Source organism: Orycteropus afer, unplaced genomic scaffold, assembly GCF_000298275.1.
Source record: "Orycteropus afer afer isolate SDZICR_OR568_19922 unplaced genomic scaffold, OryAfe1.0 scaffold00183, whole genome shotgun sequence".
Lineage (NCBI taxonomy): Eukaryota > Metazoa > Chordata > Mammalia > Tubulidentata > Orycteropodidae > Orycteropus > Orycteropus afer.
The window spans coordinates 4,778,758-4,798,755 of record NW_006921770.1 but is presented as its reverse complement, the minus strand read 5'-3'; the positions used below and the strand labels follow the sequence as shown (position 1 = coordinate 4,798,755).

The window sequence follows — 19,998 nt, the reverse complement described above, 5'->3', positions numbered from 1 at the left end:
TATATATATATATATATATAGTGCTGTAACTGTTTTTGAATGATCTTCACCAAGATTTTACTTGTGTGTGACACTAATAATATTGTTTGATAATTTCCACATTCTGTGGGATCACCTTACTTTGGATTGGGTACAAATACGGATTTCTTCCAGTCAGTTGGCTAGGTAGCTATCTCTAAATTTAGGAGGAATATAATCAAGGTCATATTCTGGCTTTTGTGGACTTTTTAAAATTGTCTTCAACTTCAGCTTCAGCTTCAGCTAGCATATGAGAAGTTGATGGTCTGTTCCACAGTCAGCTCCTGGCTTTGTTTTGGCTGAAGATATTGAGCTTCTCCATCTCCTATTTCCACAGATGTAGTAGATGCGATTCCTGTGTATTTCATCTGGTGAAGTCCACATGTATAGCTGATGTTTCTGTTGATGGAAAAAGGCATATGCAATGAATAAGTCTTGAAAATTCTATCATGTGATCTCGAGCATTATTTCTCTCACCAAGGCCAAATTTTCCAATGCCCAGTGATTCTTCTTTGTTTCCAACTTTTGCATTCCAATCATCAGTAATAATCAACATATCTTGATTGCATGTTTGGTCAATTTCAGATTGCAGAAGTTGGTAAAAATCTTCAATTTCCTCATCTTTGGCTTTGGTGGTTGGTATGTAAATTTGAATAAAGTAGTATTAACTGGTCTTTCTTATAGATGTATGGATATTATCCTATCATTGACAGCATTGTACTTCAGGATAGATCTTGAAACATTCTTTGTGACAATAAATGCCACACCATTCCTCTTCAATTTGTCATTCCCAGCACAGTAGATCATATGGTTGTCTGATTCAAAATGGCCAAAAAACAGTCCATTTTAGCACACTAATGCCTAGGATATCGATCTTTATGCATTCCTTTTCATTTTTGACAACTTCCAACTTTCCTAGATTCATAATGAATACATTCCATGTTCCAATTATTAATGGATGTTTGCAGCTGTTTCCTCCCATCTTGAGTCATGCCACATCAGCAAATAGAGGTCCCAAAAGCTTTACTCCATCCACATCATTACAGTCGACTCTACTTTGAGGAGGCAGCTCGTCCCCAGTCATATTTTGAGTACCTTCCAACATGAGAGGCTCATCTTCCGGCACTATATTAAACAAAGTTTCAGGGCTATCATAAACTTTTCCAGTAATATATCAGACCATGTTGCACTGCTATTCATAAGGTTTTCACTTGCCAATTCTTTGAGAAGTGGGTGGCCCCTTCCTTCTTCCAAGTCTGTCTTCATCTTGAAGCTCTGCTGAAACCCGTCCACCATGGGTGACCTTGCTGGTATTTGAAATACTGGTGGCATAGCAACCAACCTCACAGCAACACACAAGCCACCACAGTACAACAAACTGACAAACGAGTGGTGGAATGGAATCTTAGGAAATCTAATTCCAGCTTTGCCACATATCAGCTCTGGGCCTCAGTTTATGATGAGGTGTAGTCACAACTAATCATAATATTGTTGCTGTTGTTATGTGCCATCTAGTCAGACCCGACTTATAGCAACCCCTCCTTGGGTTTCCGAGGCAACATCACTATGGAAGTAGATTGCCCAACCTTCCTTCCAAGAAGTGGCTGGTGGGTTTGAACTGCCAGGCTTCTGATTAGCAGTCAAGTGCCTTAGGCACTACGCTACCAGAGTAATAATAAAAAAGCATCGTTTTTTTTTGTTTTGTTTTTTTTTTTAATTACAAGCATAATGCATATTTATTGTAGAAAATTTTAAAACAAACAGAAACATAGAAGGAAAATGGAAATTACCCAGACATTGCAATTGTTGACAGCTTGCTGGCTAATCAGACATATTTCCAATGGCTAGGTAAATACATACACATAGTACAAGGACTTCTCTTTTCATTTATAATGAGTATGCGTACATAGATGATATTCCAAGGCCCTCATGTCATGCTTATCCTTCGATTCTGCCTTTCTTATTTATCTTTCAGTCTCTTCAAACATGTCTCATACATAGCGACATCCAAGCCTTTGCCCATGCACTCCATCTTCCTCGAACACTCTTTCTTGACCACTTCTTCTGACTACTACTACTCATCCTTGAGGTCTTAGTTTATTCCTCACCTCATTGGAGGAGAATTCTCTGACCTCCACCCTTGTCAGATGCCTCTTCTGTGTGTACCCATAGCATCCTGTTCCTCTCCCTCATAGTATTGTCATACATAACTACTCTTGCCTCTTTATTATCTACCATCCTTGATACACTCCAACTGTCAGCAGGGACTGCAGCTCTTGTTCACTGCTGTTTATCAATGACCAGCCCATAGTAAATGCTCAAATATTGTTAAATAAATTAATAAAATATTTAACAATGTGTTCTACCTATATTTCTTCTGAAATTCCCAACGTACCTGGCACATGTCAATAAAAATACTCAGTGAAAGATTAAATACAGAAGACAATGTAAGGCATGGGACCATGTCTCATGAAGTTTACAAATTAGATGGGAAGAAAACATTGACACATAGGGAGCCTCAGTATGTAATTAAGCCCTGTGTTCTTTGTTTCTGCCTCCTCCACTAATTTACTTCACACTGGAAAGTGCAGAACAAAATCCCTAACTTCAGTTTCACATTTTATTCTTTCACTGAGGGTATACTGCTGCCCTAAATGTAATAGGAAGACACTAGATTTAACATATCTACTACAAAATCTCACTGGCTAAACCCAATAAAATTCATTTCTCATCCAGGCTAAATCCAGTGGGATTATTTCTGGTTGGTGGGCAGCCCTCTATGTGGTCATCCAGTCTTCTTCCATCTGTGGTTCTGCCCCTTCTCTAATCTTTGGAGTCCCTTATACTTAACCAGGATGTAGGGAGAGGATGGCTTTATGAGCCAGGCCTGGAAGTGGCATGCATCACTCACTTTGCATTGCCTAAAATTCAGCCATACCTAACTACAAAAGAAGCTGGGAAATGTAGTCTAGGTGCATACACAACAGGCAAAGGAAACTGCATTTGGTGAACACATTGTAGTTCTTCTGCCACAAATGGTAAGGGAGCACTTAGTTTTCTTGAGCGATTCTAAGTACAGGTAATTTTGATTTATGGATATTGAAAACACTTGTTTTAGTACTGAAATGTCCATTTAACCAACACTGGTCATGGGAAAATATCATGCAGATTTCCGAATGGTTAGAGTGAAAAAAGGGTCAATTCCAAAATTAAGAAACACTAAGATTGATGACCAAAGAGCTCTGGTGGCATAGTGCGTAAGGTATTTGGCTGCTACCCAGAAGTCAACTGTTCAAACCCACCAGCTGCTCTGCAGAAGAAAACCCAATGGGGGTCATTATGAGTCAGATTTGACTCAAAGGCAGTGTTTTTTTTTTTCTTAAATGTTGACGACCACTCTCAGAAAAATTTTAAAATACATTAAAGGTAGTTTTTATGAACTTTGAAAATAAAGTGATGATCACTATAAGTCACTAGGAATGATCATAAACTAACCTACCACTTAAATTTTTATAATTTTGGTCACTTTGACCCAAGCCATGGTATTTTCAACTACCTCATATGCATGTGAAACCTGGAAAATGAATACAAAGACTGAAGAAGAGTTGATACATTTCAATTATGGTGTTGGTGAAGAATATTGAATATACCATGGACTGCTAGAAGAACAAACAAATCTGTCTTAGAATAAATTCTGTCAGAATGCTCCTTAGAAGCAAGGATGGCAAGACTTCATCTCACATACTTTGGATGTTAACAGGAGGTACAAGTCCCCAGAGAAGAACATCACACTTGGAAAGTAGAGGGTCAGTGGAGAAGAGGAAGACCATCAATAAAATGGACTGATACAGTGGCTGCAACAATGAGCTCAAACACAGCAACAACTTCCATGAATAGTGTGAGACTAGGCAACATTTCATTCTGTTGTACATAGGATTTTTATGAGTCAGAACTGACTTGACAACACCTAACAACAACCTAACAACATAATCTAACATAGTATCTGCCATATTGGATTGACTATGTATTTGTACTAGGTATATGTACTAGACACATGTATATAGCATAAGAGGAAAATCTAATTTAGAGGGGAAAGAGAAATATGAACATCATAGAAAACATCTTTAAGTGTCATTTAAGCTAACCTCTGATGGAAATTAGCCAATGAACAGAGAAGAGATGGGAAGCCTCACACAAAGGTTCTTAAGCAAGCAACAGTTGTCTTGTTTGAGGAACTAATGAAGGCCAATGTGGGAGTAACTGAAGTTGGTCATCAAATACTTCCACCTCTCTGCCTTCCAGGCAAGTAGGATTGCACTTCCTAGTCCCCTCGTGTCTGAGTGAGGCCACAGGACTTATTTTAGCCAACGACTGTGAGAAGTAACATGTGATATTTTCAGGCCAAGACATTTAATTCCAGATTAAGACCCTTCAAATCTCTGTTTTCTCTCCCATGAGATTTGTAATGTTCCCCAACGTGCATGCTCTATCAGCCTGAGCCCCAGAGGAAGACAATATGACTGGAGCCCCTGCTAATCCTTGATGGACATGTAGTAGGAACGGGAAATAAAACTTTTTTGTCCAAGTCACTGAGATTCAGAAATTATTTTCAGTATAGCATAACCTAAGCTATCCTGACTGATACAGGCACAGCCAGTAAAAATGAAGAATAGTGAAGGAAGAACTATAGTTACATCAGCCTGGAGAGGCAAGCATGGCCTAGATCATTTAGGATCTTACAGGCAAGGTAAAATGCCCTTATGGAGGTTTTAGCAGGGGAGTGTGACATGTTCTAACTTACATATATTAAAACACAGTACTATTGCTATTTGACTAATAAACCAAAACCCACTGCCATTGAGTCGATTCCAACTCATAGTGACCCTATAGGACAGAGCAGAACTGCCCCACTGGTTTTCCAAGTCTGTAAATCTTTACAGAAGCAGACTGCCTCATCTTTCTCCTGCAAAGTGGCTGGGGGTTCAAACCACCACCATTTTGTTAGCAACCAAATGCCTTAATCACTGCACCACCAGAGATACTTTTGATTAGTAAAACACCCCCTTAATTCCACTACAGAAAGGTCTACTGAAAAAAAAATCCATCAACATGCATTATTGAGCACTTTCTATTCTTCCATGTGTTAGGCACAGTATTAAACATTGGAAGTACAAAAATGAATAAAATACAGTTCCTGGATTTGGAGGCAAGGATGTAAAAAGACATTTACAAGAGCATGTGATAAACATCTTCTATTTCAGGTCTGTACCTAGTGTAGTGAAAGCCAGAGAAATAATAACTATTTATGGATGACGTGGGGGCTGGAGTGAGGGAAAGCTTCAGAACGGATGATTATTTGACCTGGGTTTTGAAGGATGAGTAGGAGTTCACCAGGTGGGATTATAAGGATAAAAGAAAATGAGAAGACAGAAAAATGCAGGAGGAATGGATATATTTGGGGTGGCTGAGACATAAAGGAACGGGGGGAATGTGTAGTGCCGGGTGTGGTACACTGTGTTACTTGTCACAAATACTTGCTGCCCCTCCCCACTAACATCAGGCTTAGCCATGTGACTGCTCTCAGTGGGAGCTTTAAGAGCCAGTACATGGTTCACCAGGCTCTTTTCCCTCTGCCATGACAATCAACGGTGTTCCAGAGAAAGGGTGCTCAGTTAGCCTGGGTCCTGGAACAATGACGTGTGTGAAGCAGACACATAGCTAACCCATGGTTGTCATGTAGTTATGTGTGAGAAATAATCTTTGTAGTTGTAATATAAGATTTTGGATTACTATCACACCATAATGTATAGAGAAATGTACATTTCCAGCTCTCTTATTTCTAAGCACAAAGTAGATTGCACTTTCCTTACCCTTTAAGTTAGGTATGGCCATATGCTCGGAAGGAAGGTTGGCAATCCTACTTCCGTAGTGATACTGCCTCAGAAACCCAAGGAGGGGTCGCTATGAGTCGGGGCCGACTCAACGGCACATAACAACAACAACAACATGGCCATATGAGTCCAAACCAACAAGCTCACTGCCATCGAGTTGATTCTGACTCATAGTAACCCCCATTGGGTTTCTGAGGTGGTAAATCTTTATGGAAGTAGATTGCCCAGTCTTCCTTCCATGGAGTGGCTGGTGGGTTTGAACCACCAGCCTTCTTTGGTTAGCAGTCAAATGCCTTAGGCACTACACCACCAGAGCTCCTTGGCCACATGAGTAGACTTAGCCAATAATATGTCAACAGAAGTAATATGTGTCATTTCTGGGAGGAATCTTATAAAGCCAATGTGAATTTTCAAAGCTTTTATTCTCCTGTCAAAGTGTTTGGGATGACTGTGAAAGTATGCCTGAGATGAAATTTTCAGACCAGGTCTGTGAGTACATACAGCAGAGCTCCTCCAGCCATGAACACATAGCATGAGCAAGAAATAAAATTTATGTGTTAAAAGCCACTGAAATTTTAGGATTGCTTATTATGGCAGCACAACATAGCCTATCCTGATTGATCTAAAAATTGGTACCTAGACATGAGGTAATGAAATAACAATAATAAATACAAACCAAAAAAAAAAAACTCACTGCCATCGAGTCTATTTTGACTCAGAGCAACCTCTCCTTGGGTTTCTGAGGCAGTATCTCTACAAAAGTAGATTTCTCAGTCTTCCTTCTGAGGAGTGGCTGGTGGGTTTGAACCACCAGCCTTCTGATTAGCAGTCAAATGCCTTAGGCACTACACCACCAGAGCTCCTAATAAACACAAGAACAATAAAACTATGCATTTATTTAATGGGCAGTAGCTAAGAATACTGTTATCAGAGGCTGAAACCATGATGATCCATTTGACGAATGTATCACCTGTGATCATTTAGAAGGCAGATCATGGACCTCATGAACTAAGGCAAGAGGTTGTAAAACAGAATATTAACAGCATTTATTGGTTGCCATTGGCTGCATTTAAGGACCTCTAGTAGTGTTGTGGTTAAGGCATTTCACTGCTAACCAGAAGGTTGATGGTTCAAATCCACCAGCTACTCTGTGGAACAAATATGGAGCAGTCTGCTTCCATCAAAATTTACAGCCTTGGAAACCCAATGAGGGTTGCTATGAGTCAGAATCAACTCAATGGTAGTGAGTTTGGTTTTGGGTTTGGTTGGCTGCATTTGGAAAGTTACTGCAAAAAAAGAAATGAGCTCAGAAAATATTTGGCCTATTTGTGAGCAGAGAGTAAAGTCAATCTACAAATTAAGGGACTTATAGGGATGGAAGAGGCCACTACTTCTTAATCTCAAATAGTAAAACATAAAATCAAGAAGTGTCTCCAGCAAGAGAGCACTAATTAAAATCAGCCTTGTAGTAAGGGTCAAGTCAAGGGTATGACCTTCAAACCTATTGTTAAAATGTCTGGATAAATTAAGATGTTACCCAGCATATGCTTTCAATTGGACTAAATGGCTCTGGAAAAGGGAGGAAAGGTGTGACTCTCCCACCAAAGTCCAATAAGCCCACAACCCTCAAAGTCAAGTCAGAAGGGGGGCACAAGAGCAAGAAAGCAAAGAAATGGTAAACCATAGAAATACATCCGCAAAAGAATTGTGAGTATGGCTACTGGCACATGGAACATCTAGAATCAGGTAAGAAGCCCACAGTGTTTTTATGGCAGTTATACTGACAAAGGAACATCAGTCTGGATTAAGAGACTTTGAGACTTAAGATCACCCTGTATCTCCCCAATTTTTTAAAGCTTATTTAAAAAATATGCTTATTTAATTAAAAGCATATTTTCCAATGCCTGCTTTAGATGCAGAAAAAGAAGATTCTCAGGGAAAAGTCATGGAAAACAGTGGATAGGGCAGCTACATTCAGGGAGTAGAATCAGGGTCTAATTAGGGTATTGGATAGGAGGAGTCATCAAAATGTCCACTCAGTGGATTGGTAATAACTTCAGTCTCCTGTTCCTTCTCTTTCCTAATGGGAGTATGCATTGCAGTCATCCTGCCTCTGTCCCACCATTACAATCTGAGGGTGTGCAGGGTACCTATCTTGCCTTTGAATGAAGAGGAGTCACTTCTGGTCCTGATTGAGAGTCTACAACACATCACCCAGAGATCATGGACAGTGAGTTTGATGCTGTGACTGGATGGGTATTTGGAGTTTGTCTCCCTTGAGAAAACAGTAAGGGAATTTTGCCTGTGGGAGGAGAGTGAGCCAAACATTTGGTGAACAGAAAAGGAGACTGTTAGAGTCATTAGTGCTGTTCCCCAAATATTCCTGGCTCTCTCCTTTCAAAACACTTGGCAGGGTTACACAGATTTGAAGCTAGGCATGGCCATGTAGCTTGCTTTGGCCAATGATATGTGAGCAGCAGTGATATGTGCCACTTCAAGGTGGATGTGCTGAGAGCCAGTGTATGAATTGCCATGTTCTCTCTCCTCCAAATAAGCTCACTATAACAAGCATCTATCAAGATGAAGCCTCCTACAGTCTGAGTCTTGGAGTGACTACAGTGAGGACTCCCCAGCAGACCTACAATGGACAAGTAGCATAAGCAAAAAATAAACTTTCATTGTAATCCCATGAAAGCCATTGAGATGTCAGGGTTGCTCATTATGGCAACACAAACCCAGCCTTTCTTGGATAATACTGAGAGTGAGAGATGAGGCTAGAGCAAGCAGGAGCTAGTATGTGGAAGGTTCCTTCTCCTAGGCAAAGGAACCTGAACTCTCTTCTATAGTAAAACCCACAAAGCCAAAACCACGGCCAGCTGTCAAGTCAATTCCAGCTCACAAAACAGAGTAGAACTGCTTCACAGGATTTCCAAGGCCATGAATCTTTATGGAAACAGACTGCCACATTTTTCTCCTGCGAAGCAGCTGGTAGGTTTGAAACATTAACCTTTCAGTTAGCAGCCAAGTGCTTAACCACTGCACCAGCAGGGCTCCTTCCCCTATTGTAAGGGGAAGCCAAAGAAGGCTTCCAAGCAGGGGCGTTAGCATGAACAGATTTGTTATTTTGGGGATGAAATATTCTCTCTCAACATAAGGAGAAAATCAACCTACCATATCACATAAGGCAGAGAGGAACACACAGAACCCTTAGGCAAAACATATATATTTAACCAAAGTCCTAAGTTTTGAAGTTTCTAAATACGGGAGCTCTGAAAAGAGTTACAATCAGAGGATCAGGCAAGACAATTTCCCCTTTCTCACAAGCTCCATTTTCTCTGCAGACAACTAACACTTCATAAGAAAGTTTATCAGGGCCAAGGAGATAAAATAAGGGAATGTAATACAATGTGAGGTCAATTTTCAATGTAACCTGAGCAAGAGAGTTGAACTCTGTGGGCCTACTTCCTTGTATATTAAATAGGGATACGAATATATGGTTCTCAAGATGGCTCAAGATGGCAGAAAACAGCAAAATTAAATTGCTTAGGAGTGTTACATTGTGGGGAATTTCAGTCAATGTCATGAAACAACATGTGTATGGACTGCTATATGGAAAATTAATTTGCTCTGTAAACTTTCACCCAAATCACAGTAACAATTAAAAAAATTTAAAAAATTGCTTAGGAGAATGTCTGGCAAATAGTAGGTGTTCAATGTTGTTGTTGTTGTTATGTGCCATCGAGTCTGCCCCAACTCATAGCGACCCCTCCTTAGGTTTCCAAGGCAGTATCACTCCAGTCGATTGCCCAACCTTCCTTCCGAGGAGTGGCTGGTGGGTTTGAACCACCAGCCTTCTGGTTAGCAGTCAAGTGCCTTAGGCACTATGCTGTTCAACACATGAAAATTGTTTTTATTACTATAATAATAATAAATTATTAAGAATACCCAGTCCTTGATGACATTAGAAAATAATTCAGGGCAGCAGTATAGAGAAAAGTGTTCCCTTCTCTAGGGAAGGAACTGGATCTTGCCATGATTCTATCTCTACCCCTCCTGTCCACTCACATTTTGTCTCAGTTTAGCACCTGGTTCACAGTAGTCACTCAGTTAATTCTCTGCTATATCAATAAATGAGAGGTGAGGGCCTCAAGTGAAAAAAAGTTGGCAGATTTCCCACTGACACCAGCTTCTGTTTTGCTGTTGATTCTGAACTCTCAAAGCCACAAATACTTGAAGGCTGGGGCTATGAACCCAAGACTGAATTTCCCCAAGTTCAGAGGCAGAAAAGCCAGCATAAGTAACTAGGAGTTTAAGCTGCTGCAAGCCCAACTTCAAACCACAGTCCCAGACAGAAGGCTTGGGAAATAGTTGACTTCTAACCCTATCCTTTCTCACTCCTCTCCTCCCCTCACTGCTCCTCACTGGAAAGCAGACCTGGTCCTGCCAAATTACTCTCTTATATCCTGGCATTCCACCTTCCTCCTAAGAGGCTTTGGAAAACTCGGAGGAAGGGCCGGGAAGGGGACTGTTTGACGACCACCTCCTGAGCCATGAGGCATGATGCTACACTAATCCCTGGCAGTCCGGGGAGGGAAAGCTGACCAGCCAACATGCAGATGAAAGAACTGAAGCACAGAGTTCAGTGATTGCTCACTTCACACTGTGGCAATGCAAGGCCACGAGAGAATCCACGATTCCCGACTTCGATATTCTTTCCACCACACATTTTGTTCCTACAGCGGAGAGAAGGGAGGGGGCGGGGCGGATAAAATAACATCCACATAAAGGAACCACTTACATAAGTGTCTAGCGCCTCCTAGAGGCTACACAAGTTATGAGCCCACCACTCGGCAAGGAGCCGAGATTTTTAAATCCTGCTTATACTCTTGAATCGATGCGTGACTTTGGGCTAGACTCTGCGGCTCTCGGAATTCGTTTTCCCCAAATCAAATCAGGGAGTGAGGTGTGTGTGTATTGGGGGAGGAGGGTGGCGGGTGGTAGATCACCGAGGTTCCCAAGATTTCTGATTTCCTAAACGTTTATTCCCAACTGGACGGTGAGTTGCCGCCTAATTCCTTCGCCATAAAAACCTTACCTAAGAGGCAAACTGTAAAACTCCCGCAACTCTATCCCCCATGGTCCCGAGAGGGTGACGTGAGGCGCAGCAGGGACTTAGCAGAGCTCAGTTTCAAGCAATGCAAATTAGGCGGCTCCTGGCGCAGAGAGAGGAGCGGATAGTCGCTCTTGAACTTGACCAAGAGACAAACTTCAAAGGATTCTCAACGTGGGGGGGGGTCAACCTCCCTATGACCGCTGCTAAACTTAAGGCCACTTTCGCTCACCTCCACACGGGACTTAACAGAGCCACCTTAAGGGCGGTACTCCCGCCCCCCGGAAGTGCGGGGGGGGGCACCAACGCGGGCTCTTAGTCTCTCAACCCCGCGCGGCAGTAAAATGCTCATGGATGACTTCGCGTCTTCCAAGTGGGGAAATACCGCACACCACCCCATCCCTCGGCCCCAGACAACTGACCAGATGCCCCAGCCTTCTGGGTCCCCGTATCCCCAGCAACTCGGTCCCTCGCCCTGAACTTGAGCCTGCCTCCAAAAGAAGTTGCGAGAGCCCGCCCGCCCAAGGCAGCCACCGTCATTAGACAGTCAAACCCCAAGACGTCAGCCCACAATGCACCGGGCGGGGCGGGAAAGACTGGCCGGGGAGGGGAGGTGAAGAGAGATGGGCGAGAGTCGCACGGGAGGGGGAAGGGGAGAGGTGGAGAAAGAAGGGCCCAACTGTAGGAGGGCAACGGAGCATTACCTCATCCCGTGAGCCTCCGCGGGCCCGGAGAAGAATCTTCCAGGGTGGGGTCTCCATGGCGACGGGCGGGCCCGCCCCCCTGAGAGCGACGCGAGCCAATGGGAAGGTCTCTGGGTGACATCATGGGCTATTTTTAGGGGTTGACTGGTAGCAGATAAGTGTTGAGCTCCGGACTGGATAAGGGCTCAGAGTTGCACTGAGTGTAGCTGAAGCTGCGAGGCGGGAGCGGAGGCGCGCGGACTCAGACCGACAGACACCGTCAATCTGTCAGGAAGGCCTTAGAGTCCGAACTGCAAATCTTATTTTCTTTTCCATTTTTTCACCAACTGCCCAGAGCTAGAGCTTGTGGCTTCCGGGCTGGTGTTTTGGGGATCGCCCGGAGAGCCCCTTCTCCAGCTGCTCCAAGGAGGAGAGCCTCGCTGCCCGGGTTCTGACAGCCGCGGAAAGCGGTGATTGCCCGCACGCCGGGGGAAGTCCGGCAAGCGGCTGCAGCAGCAAAGAACTTTCTCAGCGAGTGGAGAGGGGACGACAAGTGGCCCCCGGGTCCCGAAGCGAACTTTTGCAAACCTTTCCTCTTCCTTAAGCTACTGCGGCGGCGATAAAGAAGAAGGCGGCGGGAGAGGAGGGACGCGCGTCCAGCTTCGCTCGCACCGGTTGCTGAACTTGGGCGAGCGCGAGACGCGGCTGCCAGACGCCCCCTCCCCTAGCAGCAAAAGAGGGGACAGTCTTCGGAGTCGGGGCGGCCGAGACCCGCCGCCGGCTCGCCACTGCCGGGTCTGCACTAAGTGGCACCGCTGGAAGAGCTGCTGTCCCCCGGAGGCAAGTTCGTCTGAGAAACCGCTGCTCCTGCAGAGCGCTCAGTTTGACTGACCGCGACTTTTCAAAGCAGAGCAGCTCGAGCGAACAGACCCGGAACGGTGCAGGCGTCATCTTAACCCTGCGTTCCTGGGAGCGAGCTGGTGAGGAGGGCGCCGGGGGGAGGACAGCCAGCGGGTGCGCGCGCTCTTAGAGAAACTTTCCTTGCCAAAGCCCGGGGGAGGCGCGGGTGCCCTCCGCTTGTCCGCGCCCTGTTGCGGCCCCGAAACTTCTGTGAGCAGCCCAAACTAACCCCACGTGAAGTGACAGACTGTTCTATGACTGCAAAGATGGAAACGACTTTCTATGACGATGCCCTCAACGCCTCCTTCCTTCAGTCCGAGAGTGGCGCCTACGGCTACAGTAACCCCAAGATCCTGAAACAGAGCATGACCCTGAACCTGGCCGACCCGGTGGGCAGCCTGAAGCCGCATCTCCGCGCCAAGAACTCGGACCTCCTTACCTCGCCTGATGTGGGGCTGCTCAAGCTGGCGTCGCCGGAGCTGGAGCGCTTGATAATCCAGTCCAGCAACGGGCACATCACCACCACGCCGACCCCCACCCAGTTTTTGTGCCCCAAGAACGTGACGGACGAGCAGGAGGGTTTCGCAGAGGGCTTCGTGCGCGCCCTGGCCGAACTGCACAGCCAGAACACGCTGCCCAGCGTCACATCTGCGGCGCAGCCGGTCAGTGGAGCGGGGATGGTGGCCCCGGCTGTGGCTTCTGTGGCGGGCGGCACCGGAGGCTTCAACGCCAGCCTGCACAGCGAGCCGCCGGTCTACGCCAACCTTAGCAACTTCAACCCCGGGGCGTTGAGCAGCGGCGGCGGGGCGCCCTCCTACGGCGCCGGCGGCCTGGCCTTTCCCGCGCAACCCCAGCAGCAGCCGCAGCCGCCACACCACCTGCCCCAGCAGATCCCGGTGCAGCACCCGCGACTGCAGGCCCTGAAGGAGGAGCCGCAGACGGTCCCTGAGATGCCCGGGGAGACGCCGCCCCTATCCCCCATCGACATGGAGTCACAGGAACGGATCAAGGCGGAGAGGAAGCGAATGAGGAACCGCATAGCTGCCTCCAAGTGCCGAAAAAGGAAGCTGGAGAGGATCGCCCGGCTGGAGGAAAAAGTGAAAACCTTGAAAGCGCAGAACTCGGAGCTGGCGTCCACGGCCAACATGCTCAGGGAACAGGTGGCACAGCTTAAACAGAAAGTCATGAACCACGTTAATAGTGGATGCCAACTCATGCTAACGCAGCAGTTGCAAACGTTTTGAGGAGAGACTGTCGGGGGTTGAGGGGAAACGGAGACAAACAACACAGAGAGACAGACTTGAGAACTTGACAAGTTGCGAGGGAGAGAAAAAAGAAGTGTCCGAGGACTAAAGCCAAGGGTATCCAAGTTGGACTGGGTTGCGTCCTGACGGCGCCCCCAGTGTGCACGAGTGGGAAGGACTTGGCGCTCCCTCCTTTGGCATGGAGCCAGGGAGCGGCAGCCTAAGGGCTGCCGGGGTTTGCGGACGGGCTGTCCCGGCGCGAACGGGACGTTAGACTTTTCTTTAACATTGACCAAGAACTGCATGGACCTAACATTCGATCTCATTCAGTATTAAAAGGGGTGGGGGGAGGGGGTTACAAACTGCAATAGAGACTGTAGATTGCTTCTGTAGTACTCCTTAAGAACACAGAGGGGGGGAGGGGAGGCGGGAGGGAGGTTTGTGAGAGGGAAGCTGAGCCTACAGATGAACTCTTTATAGCCTGCCTTCGTTAACTGTGTATGTACATATATATTTTTTTTAATTTGATGAAAGCTGATTACTGTCAATAAATAGCTTCATGCCTTTGTAAGTTATTTCATGTTTGTTTGTTTGGGTTTCCTGCCCAGTGTTTGTAAATAAGAGATTTGGAGCACTCTGAGTTTACCATTTGTAATAAAGTATATAATTTTTTTATGTTTTGTTTCTGAAAATTCCAGAAAGGATATTTAAGAAAATACAATAAAATATTGAAAAAGTACTCCCCCAACCTCTTTTCTGCATTATCTATTAACTATGTAGGTGGAATTGAAAGAGTGTCAGTTAAAATCACTTTCAGTGCTGCTTACTACTAATCCCTAAAAACTATTCTCTAGTGGACTTTAGAAAGTAATGTAGCTGACGCTATCTTCAAGGTATCTTCAAGGTATACTCTTCCCTGCCCCAACTATCTATATAGAGTTGCTTACCAAATGATAGTGTGGTGTTTCAAGGGGCTAGAGAGACAGGAGTTACGGGGAGTGGGACAGCCCACTGGGAGGTCAAACACATTTAAGTTTGAAATTATATCAAGTGGCATGTGCTGTGATCATTTATAATGTTAGTAGAAGTTTAACAATAGATGCTTATTCTCAAAGTAGGAACTGGTAGCAGATTTCACAAAACATGTAACCATCCAATTTGGAATCTCTCTTTAACAATTCCTAGATAAAAAAGATGATCTTTGCTTATGAATATTTATAACAGCATTCTTGTCACAATAAACCTATTCAAATACCAATAACAGATCTTGAATTCCTTTCCCTTTACTACTTTTTCTTCCCAAGCTTTACCAGGCAGTCCCTGGATTAGGAACTAAATCAATTCCTGACTGTCTTTAAGAATTTGTAGGTGAGTCAGAACAGGTGTATATGCTCCTTATTTAGGCTTACTTTAGTGCAAGAAAGGAGTTCTCATGGTGCAGTGCCTAAGGCATTTGAGTGCTTACCAGAAGGTTAGCAGTTCAAACCCACCAGCCTCTCTGCAGAAGGAAAACTGAGCAATCTACTTCCATAAAGATTTACTGCCTTGGAAACCCAGTGGGGGTTGCTATGAGTCGGAATCAACTTGATGGCACTGAATTTGTTTTTCTTTTTTTTGGTGTGTGTGTGGGGGGGGCTTTAGTGCAAGAAAAGGCTTGGAGCCTTTTCAATGATTTGAAAGCTATACATGTAGCAAGTGAAGGTGATAGTGATGAAGAATATGTTGTGAATAGTAGTTCAGTTGTTTCAAAGTGAAGGCAAATTTATGTAACATCAGGCAACTAAAAGTCCTAAATCATCCCAGGGACTACCTGAATGACTGAAGTTTTTCTTTTTAGTTGCTGGGGTTAACATTACTGTAATCTGAAGCTACTCTGTATTTAAGAAGCAAAGAATTTAGGAAGTCAAACCAGAAGTTGTAATCACAGTTTACCTGGGTGAAACATTCTTCCAATTTCACTAGTTCTTCAAGTCATAATACTACAGAAGGAAATCTAATGAATCTCAACCTTTCTCTCCCCATCCCTGAAATAAACACCTATGCCTAGAGAAAATACTAGCATAGCAGTTTACCATTTTGGATCAATTATTATGGAATCAGACTCAAAAGATTGTAATCTAGATACGTTGGAAAATATTAACAAGAGAAAACATGAACATCAACACAATGATCACATGTGCAAATCAAATTTCAGCTCTGGGGAAATGGGAAACTTAAATTCTGTCTACAGATATAACTTAGGAGATCAACAAGGTAGTACTCAACAAGGGAACAATTTTTGCTTGGTTGACTTACATCCCAAGAGCCAGTGTGATTATCAAGCAGCAAAAGCAATTTGATATCCAGGAATATTTCACAAACCACTAATTGAGGCTGGGCTGTTTGCTCATTAGCAGTGCTCAAGTACCCAACAGGTCTGGGAACACTAATATTTCTGCCTGTGGCTGCAAATCCTAATAGACAAAGAGTTTTTCCTTATGAGTATATCTAGTAGCCGAGGAGATTGGACAGTGTTGTTAGCTAACCAAAGATACTCCATTGTTACAACACTTCTTTTACAAAGCGTTACTGGGAGCAGAGTCAGAGTTTGCCAGGCAGTGAATTTGTCGATGTCAGCAACCCGGAAGGTGAGTTGATTTTGACCATATGTAGGAATAGCTAGCAGAGGGACAATAAAGCACTTTGGGGTGGGGCTCTGAGTGAGCTAAACAAGAGCCAACTAGAAAAAAATAAGCAGGCTGGGGAATTAATTACCTGCAAAGGTAGACTAAGTCCAGACAACACTGCAGTACAGAAGAGCCGCACCACTCCCCAGTTTGCTTTAGACTCCAGTGTTCTAAAAAAAAGTTCTGAAACTCAGGCTTTCTCCATATTTGGTTGTTTCAACTAATATTCTAAATGCATATCCCTGAAATTTGAACTTTTTGAAATTTGAATTTCAAAAAATTGTGGTAAAGAAAATTAATCAATGACTCATACACTTTGGAGACAGAAAATCAGTGAATCAGTTACAGATATTCAAAGGTTAATTTTATTATGGGCATTGGGTGTGTTATTTTTTGAGTAACGCTAGTAATTGGCAAGGATGAAGCCAATGGCACATAAAACCATTAATCCTCTCTTAATTTCTCTTGCTGTAAAGATGTATAATAAATCATTTGATCAGAGATTCTAACACTCTGTGTCTGTTGGATCAGAGGATCCATGAACTCAGTGAAATTGTCTATAAAATTGTGTATGTGTGCATGCATATGTGCATAAGTGTGTGCACTTGCCTGGGATAAGAGATCTTTAGCTTTTATTTGGTTCTCACACAGTTCCATGACTAAAAAAAAGTTAATAAGGTTTGAATTGATGGGTATACACCCACTATCAGAAACATAACTATGTATAAATCTAAATCACATGCCCTTTTACTCCTCTATGCTTTTGCTTATGCCCATCTCTGTCTGAAATACCTTTCCTTCTGGTTCAACTGATGGGTTCTATCCACTCTTAAAGGCTTCTCATAGAGTCACCTTCTCTGGAAAGCCTTCCTTGCTAACTCCATCTTCAGTTAGAATGAATAACTCCACACTTAGCATCCATAACCTCTTGGGAAAACTTTTCTGATAGCATTCACCAAAGTGTATTATCATGGTGAACCTCTATGTTTCCTGGCCAGAACCATATCCTTCTCATCTGTGTATCATGAGATTCCTAGTATAGTGCTTGGAACATTGTTCATATAAATAAATATTTGACAACTAAATGAACAATTTAACTTACATCTTCCTCCAAAATAATTCCAGGTCTTAATTTCTTCTAGTGAGATATGCCTCATCCATTTCAAGGTACACAACTTCAGATGGATTAGAGACCCCCTCCCAGAAAAATAAAATTTGGCCAATCACCAATTGCTAAAGCCTACTTCTCAATGTCTGCCCTTGAAAGAATTAAGCTGTTCACATAATCATACTTCCAGGCACACACAGCATCCCTTCCCTCCTCCACTAATACATGTGGGCATCTTCCTATATAAAACTGGTCTACCTGAACCATTCAGCTTGGAAGCAGGAGATGGGAAAGGATAATAAATGTATTATTATGTAGCCACAAAAAGTAATACCAGATGTGGTTTTATTGAAAACGACAACTCAACTAGTAATGACATAGGTGTTTTCTCTTTGTGACATTAGATGCATTTCAGCGATCCATAAATTGGTATCCAAAGTTTTCTTGATAGAGACAGGGATCATGATAATCCACCTATATTCTGTTTTCTTTTTTATTGGTAGAGAAGCTGAGCATCAGATGGACCAAGGAAAAAGACACTGTCTTCTAGTCTGCCCTGTCCTCTGACTCCACTACCACCTCAACATGGGTCAAGTGGAACCCCATGTCTTAGAAAGCTGCAGTGTAGTAAATTACATAGTGTGGTTTTTCTAGCCATAAGTCTTTGTAAACTCCATTGTAGAATTTTCTGTGAGCAACTGAGTAGCTCCTGATTGTTAAAGTTATCCACCTGGGATATTTCTGTTGGGAGAAGCACAAAGTAATTCTCTGGGAAGTTCATTCTCTCTCTCAGGTGTATAGAATTCTGATGTTGGATTGGTTGGTTTGCCACTCTGCCAGGCTCAAAAGGATCCCTCCTAGAGACAGAAGAAATCTCTGACTGCCAGCTGGGAGATGCAAGAGACATGCACTGCTGGGAGAGAGACACTGAGAGACTTGCACTGCTGGGAGAGAGACTGAGAGAGACTGTGGGCTGAGAGATGGTGGGCTGAGAGAGACTGAGTGTGTTCCTGAACTTGAATTGTAGCCTGTTGCTTCCCTAATAAACCCCATAATCTGTGAGTTCTGTGTGGCCACTGCAGTTAATTATCAAACCCAGCAGAGAGGTGGTAGGTACGTGGGAGGAACAGTTGGTGCCAGGATTGGTGAAAGGGCTGGAGGGAGGGAACATATCTGGCCTTGCAGGAATAGGCCTTGGGCTGCTGATGGTGATTCTGTCTTCCATTTTGGGGCTGGAGGAGGTCAGAAGATGCGGCCTCCTTGCGCCTTTACCAAGGCAAAAGACACTGTCTTCTAGTTTGGCCTGTCCTCTGACCCCACCACCCACCACAACATGCATCAAGTGGAACCCCATGCCTCAGGAAGTAAAAATATATTTCCCTAATTCTGTAATCTAGCCCTAGTTATTTGATTTTAGACTAGGAAGGGGCTTCCCTTGGACATCCCAAAGAAGGGCTTGGGTCTTTTGAGCCCCTATGCGAGGTAGCATAGTGCCTAAGGCACTTGACTGCTAACCAGAAGGCTGGTGGTTCAAATCCACCAGCCAATCCTCAGAAGGAAGGGTGGGCAATCTACTTCCGTAATGATACCGCCTAGGAAACCCAAGGAGGGGTTGCTATGAGTCGAGGCCGACTTGAAGGCACATAACAACAACAACAACAACATGCGAGGCTATGTGGAATTTCTTGGTGATGCAATAAGTTAAAGAACTCAGCTGCTAACTAAAATATTGGAGGTTTAAGTCTACTCCAATATGGCTTAGAAGAAAGGCCTGGCAATCTACTGAAAAACCAGCCATTGAAAACCCTGTGGAGCCAAGTGGTACTCTGACATACATGAGGTCCCCATGAGTCAGAGTTAATGCAATACCAACTGGGCTTTGTTTGTTTGTTTTATGCTAGATTGTGGGGATTCATTGATGAGCAAGATACAATCCCTGTTCTCAAGGAACTCTTTTGGGCATGAGTGCAGAAGAAAAGCAGGAACTCTTCTAATGCTACAAATGTTGTTGTTGTTAAGTGCCGTGGAGTCATTTCCGACTCATAGTGACCCCACGCACAGCAGAACGAAACACTGCCCAATCCCGCGCCAGCCCCACAATCCCTGCTATACCTGAGCCCATCATCGCAGCCACCATGTCAATCCATCTCGTTGAAGGCCTCCCTTCTTTTGTCCACCCTCCACCCTACCAAGCATGACATCCTTCTCCAAGGAATGGTCCCTTCTTACAACATGACCAAAATAAGTGAGAGAAGTCTGGCCATTCTTGCTCCTCTGGCTGCACTTCCTCCAGGACAGATCTGTTAGTTCTTTTAGCAGTCCATGATACTTTCAGCATTCTTCACCAGCACCACAACTCAAAAGCATCAACTCTTCTT

The 19,998-nt window shown here is 44.1% G+C and overlaps 1 protein-coding gene across 1 annotated transcript; it reads left to right on the top strand.

Moving 5' to 3' along the window:
• The first annotated feature begins 12,856 nt into the window (after positions 1-12,856).
• Positions 12,857-13,846, top strand: JUN (Jun proto-oncogene, AP-1 transcription factor subunit). The gene has a single exon (XM_042781852.1). It carries the CDS (start codon positions 12,857-12,859, stop codon positions 13,844-13,846), a length of 990 nt encoding a protein of 329 aa, XP_042637786.1.
• The last annotated feature ends 6,152 nt before the right edge of the window (positions 13,847-19,998 follow it).

What these genes read in the sequence shown, in the direction of transcription:
- JUN (XM_042781852.1), top strand. Translation starts at nt 12,857, where the DNA reads ATGACTGCAAAGATGGAAACGACTTTCTATGACGATGCCCTCAACGCC.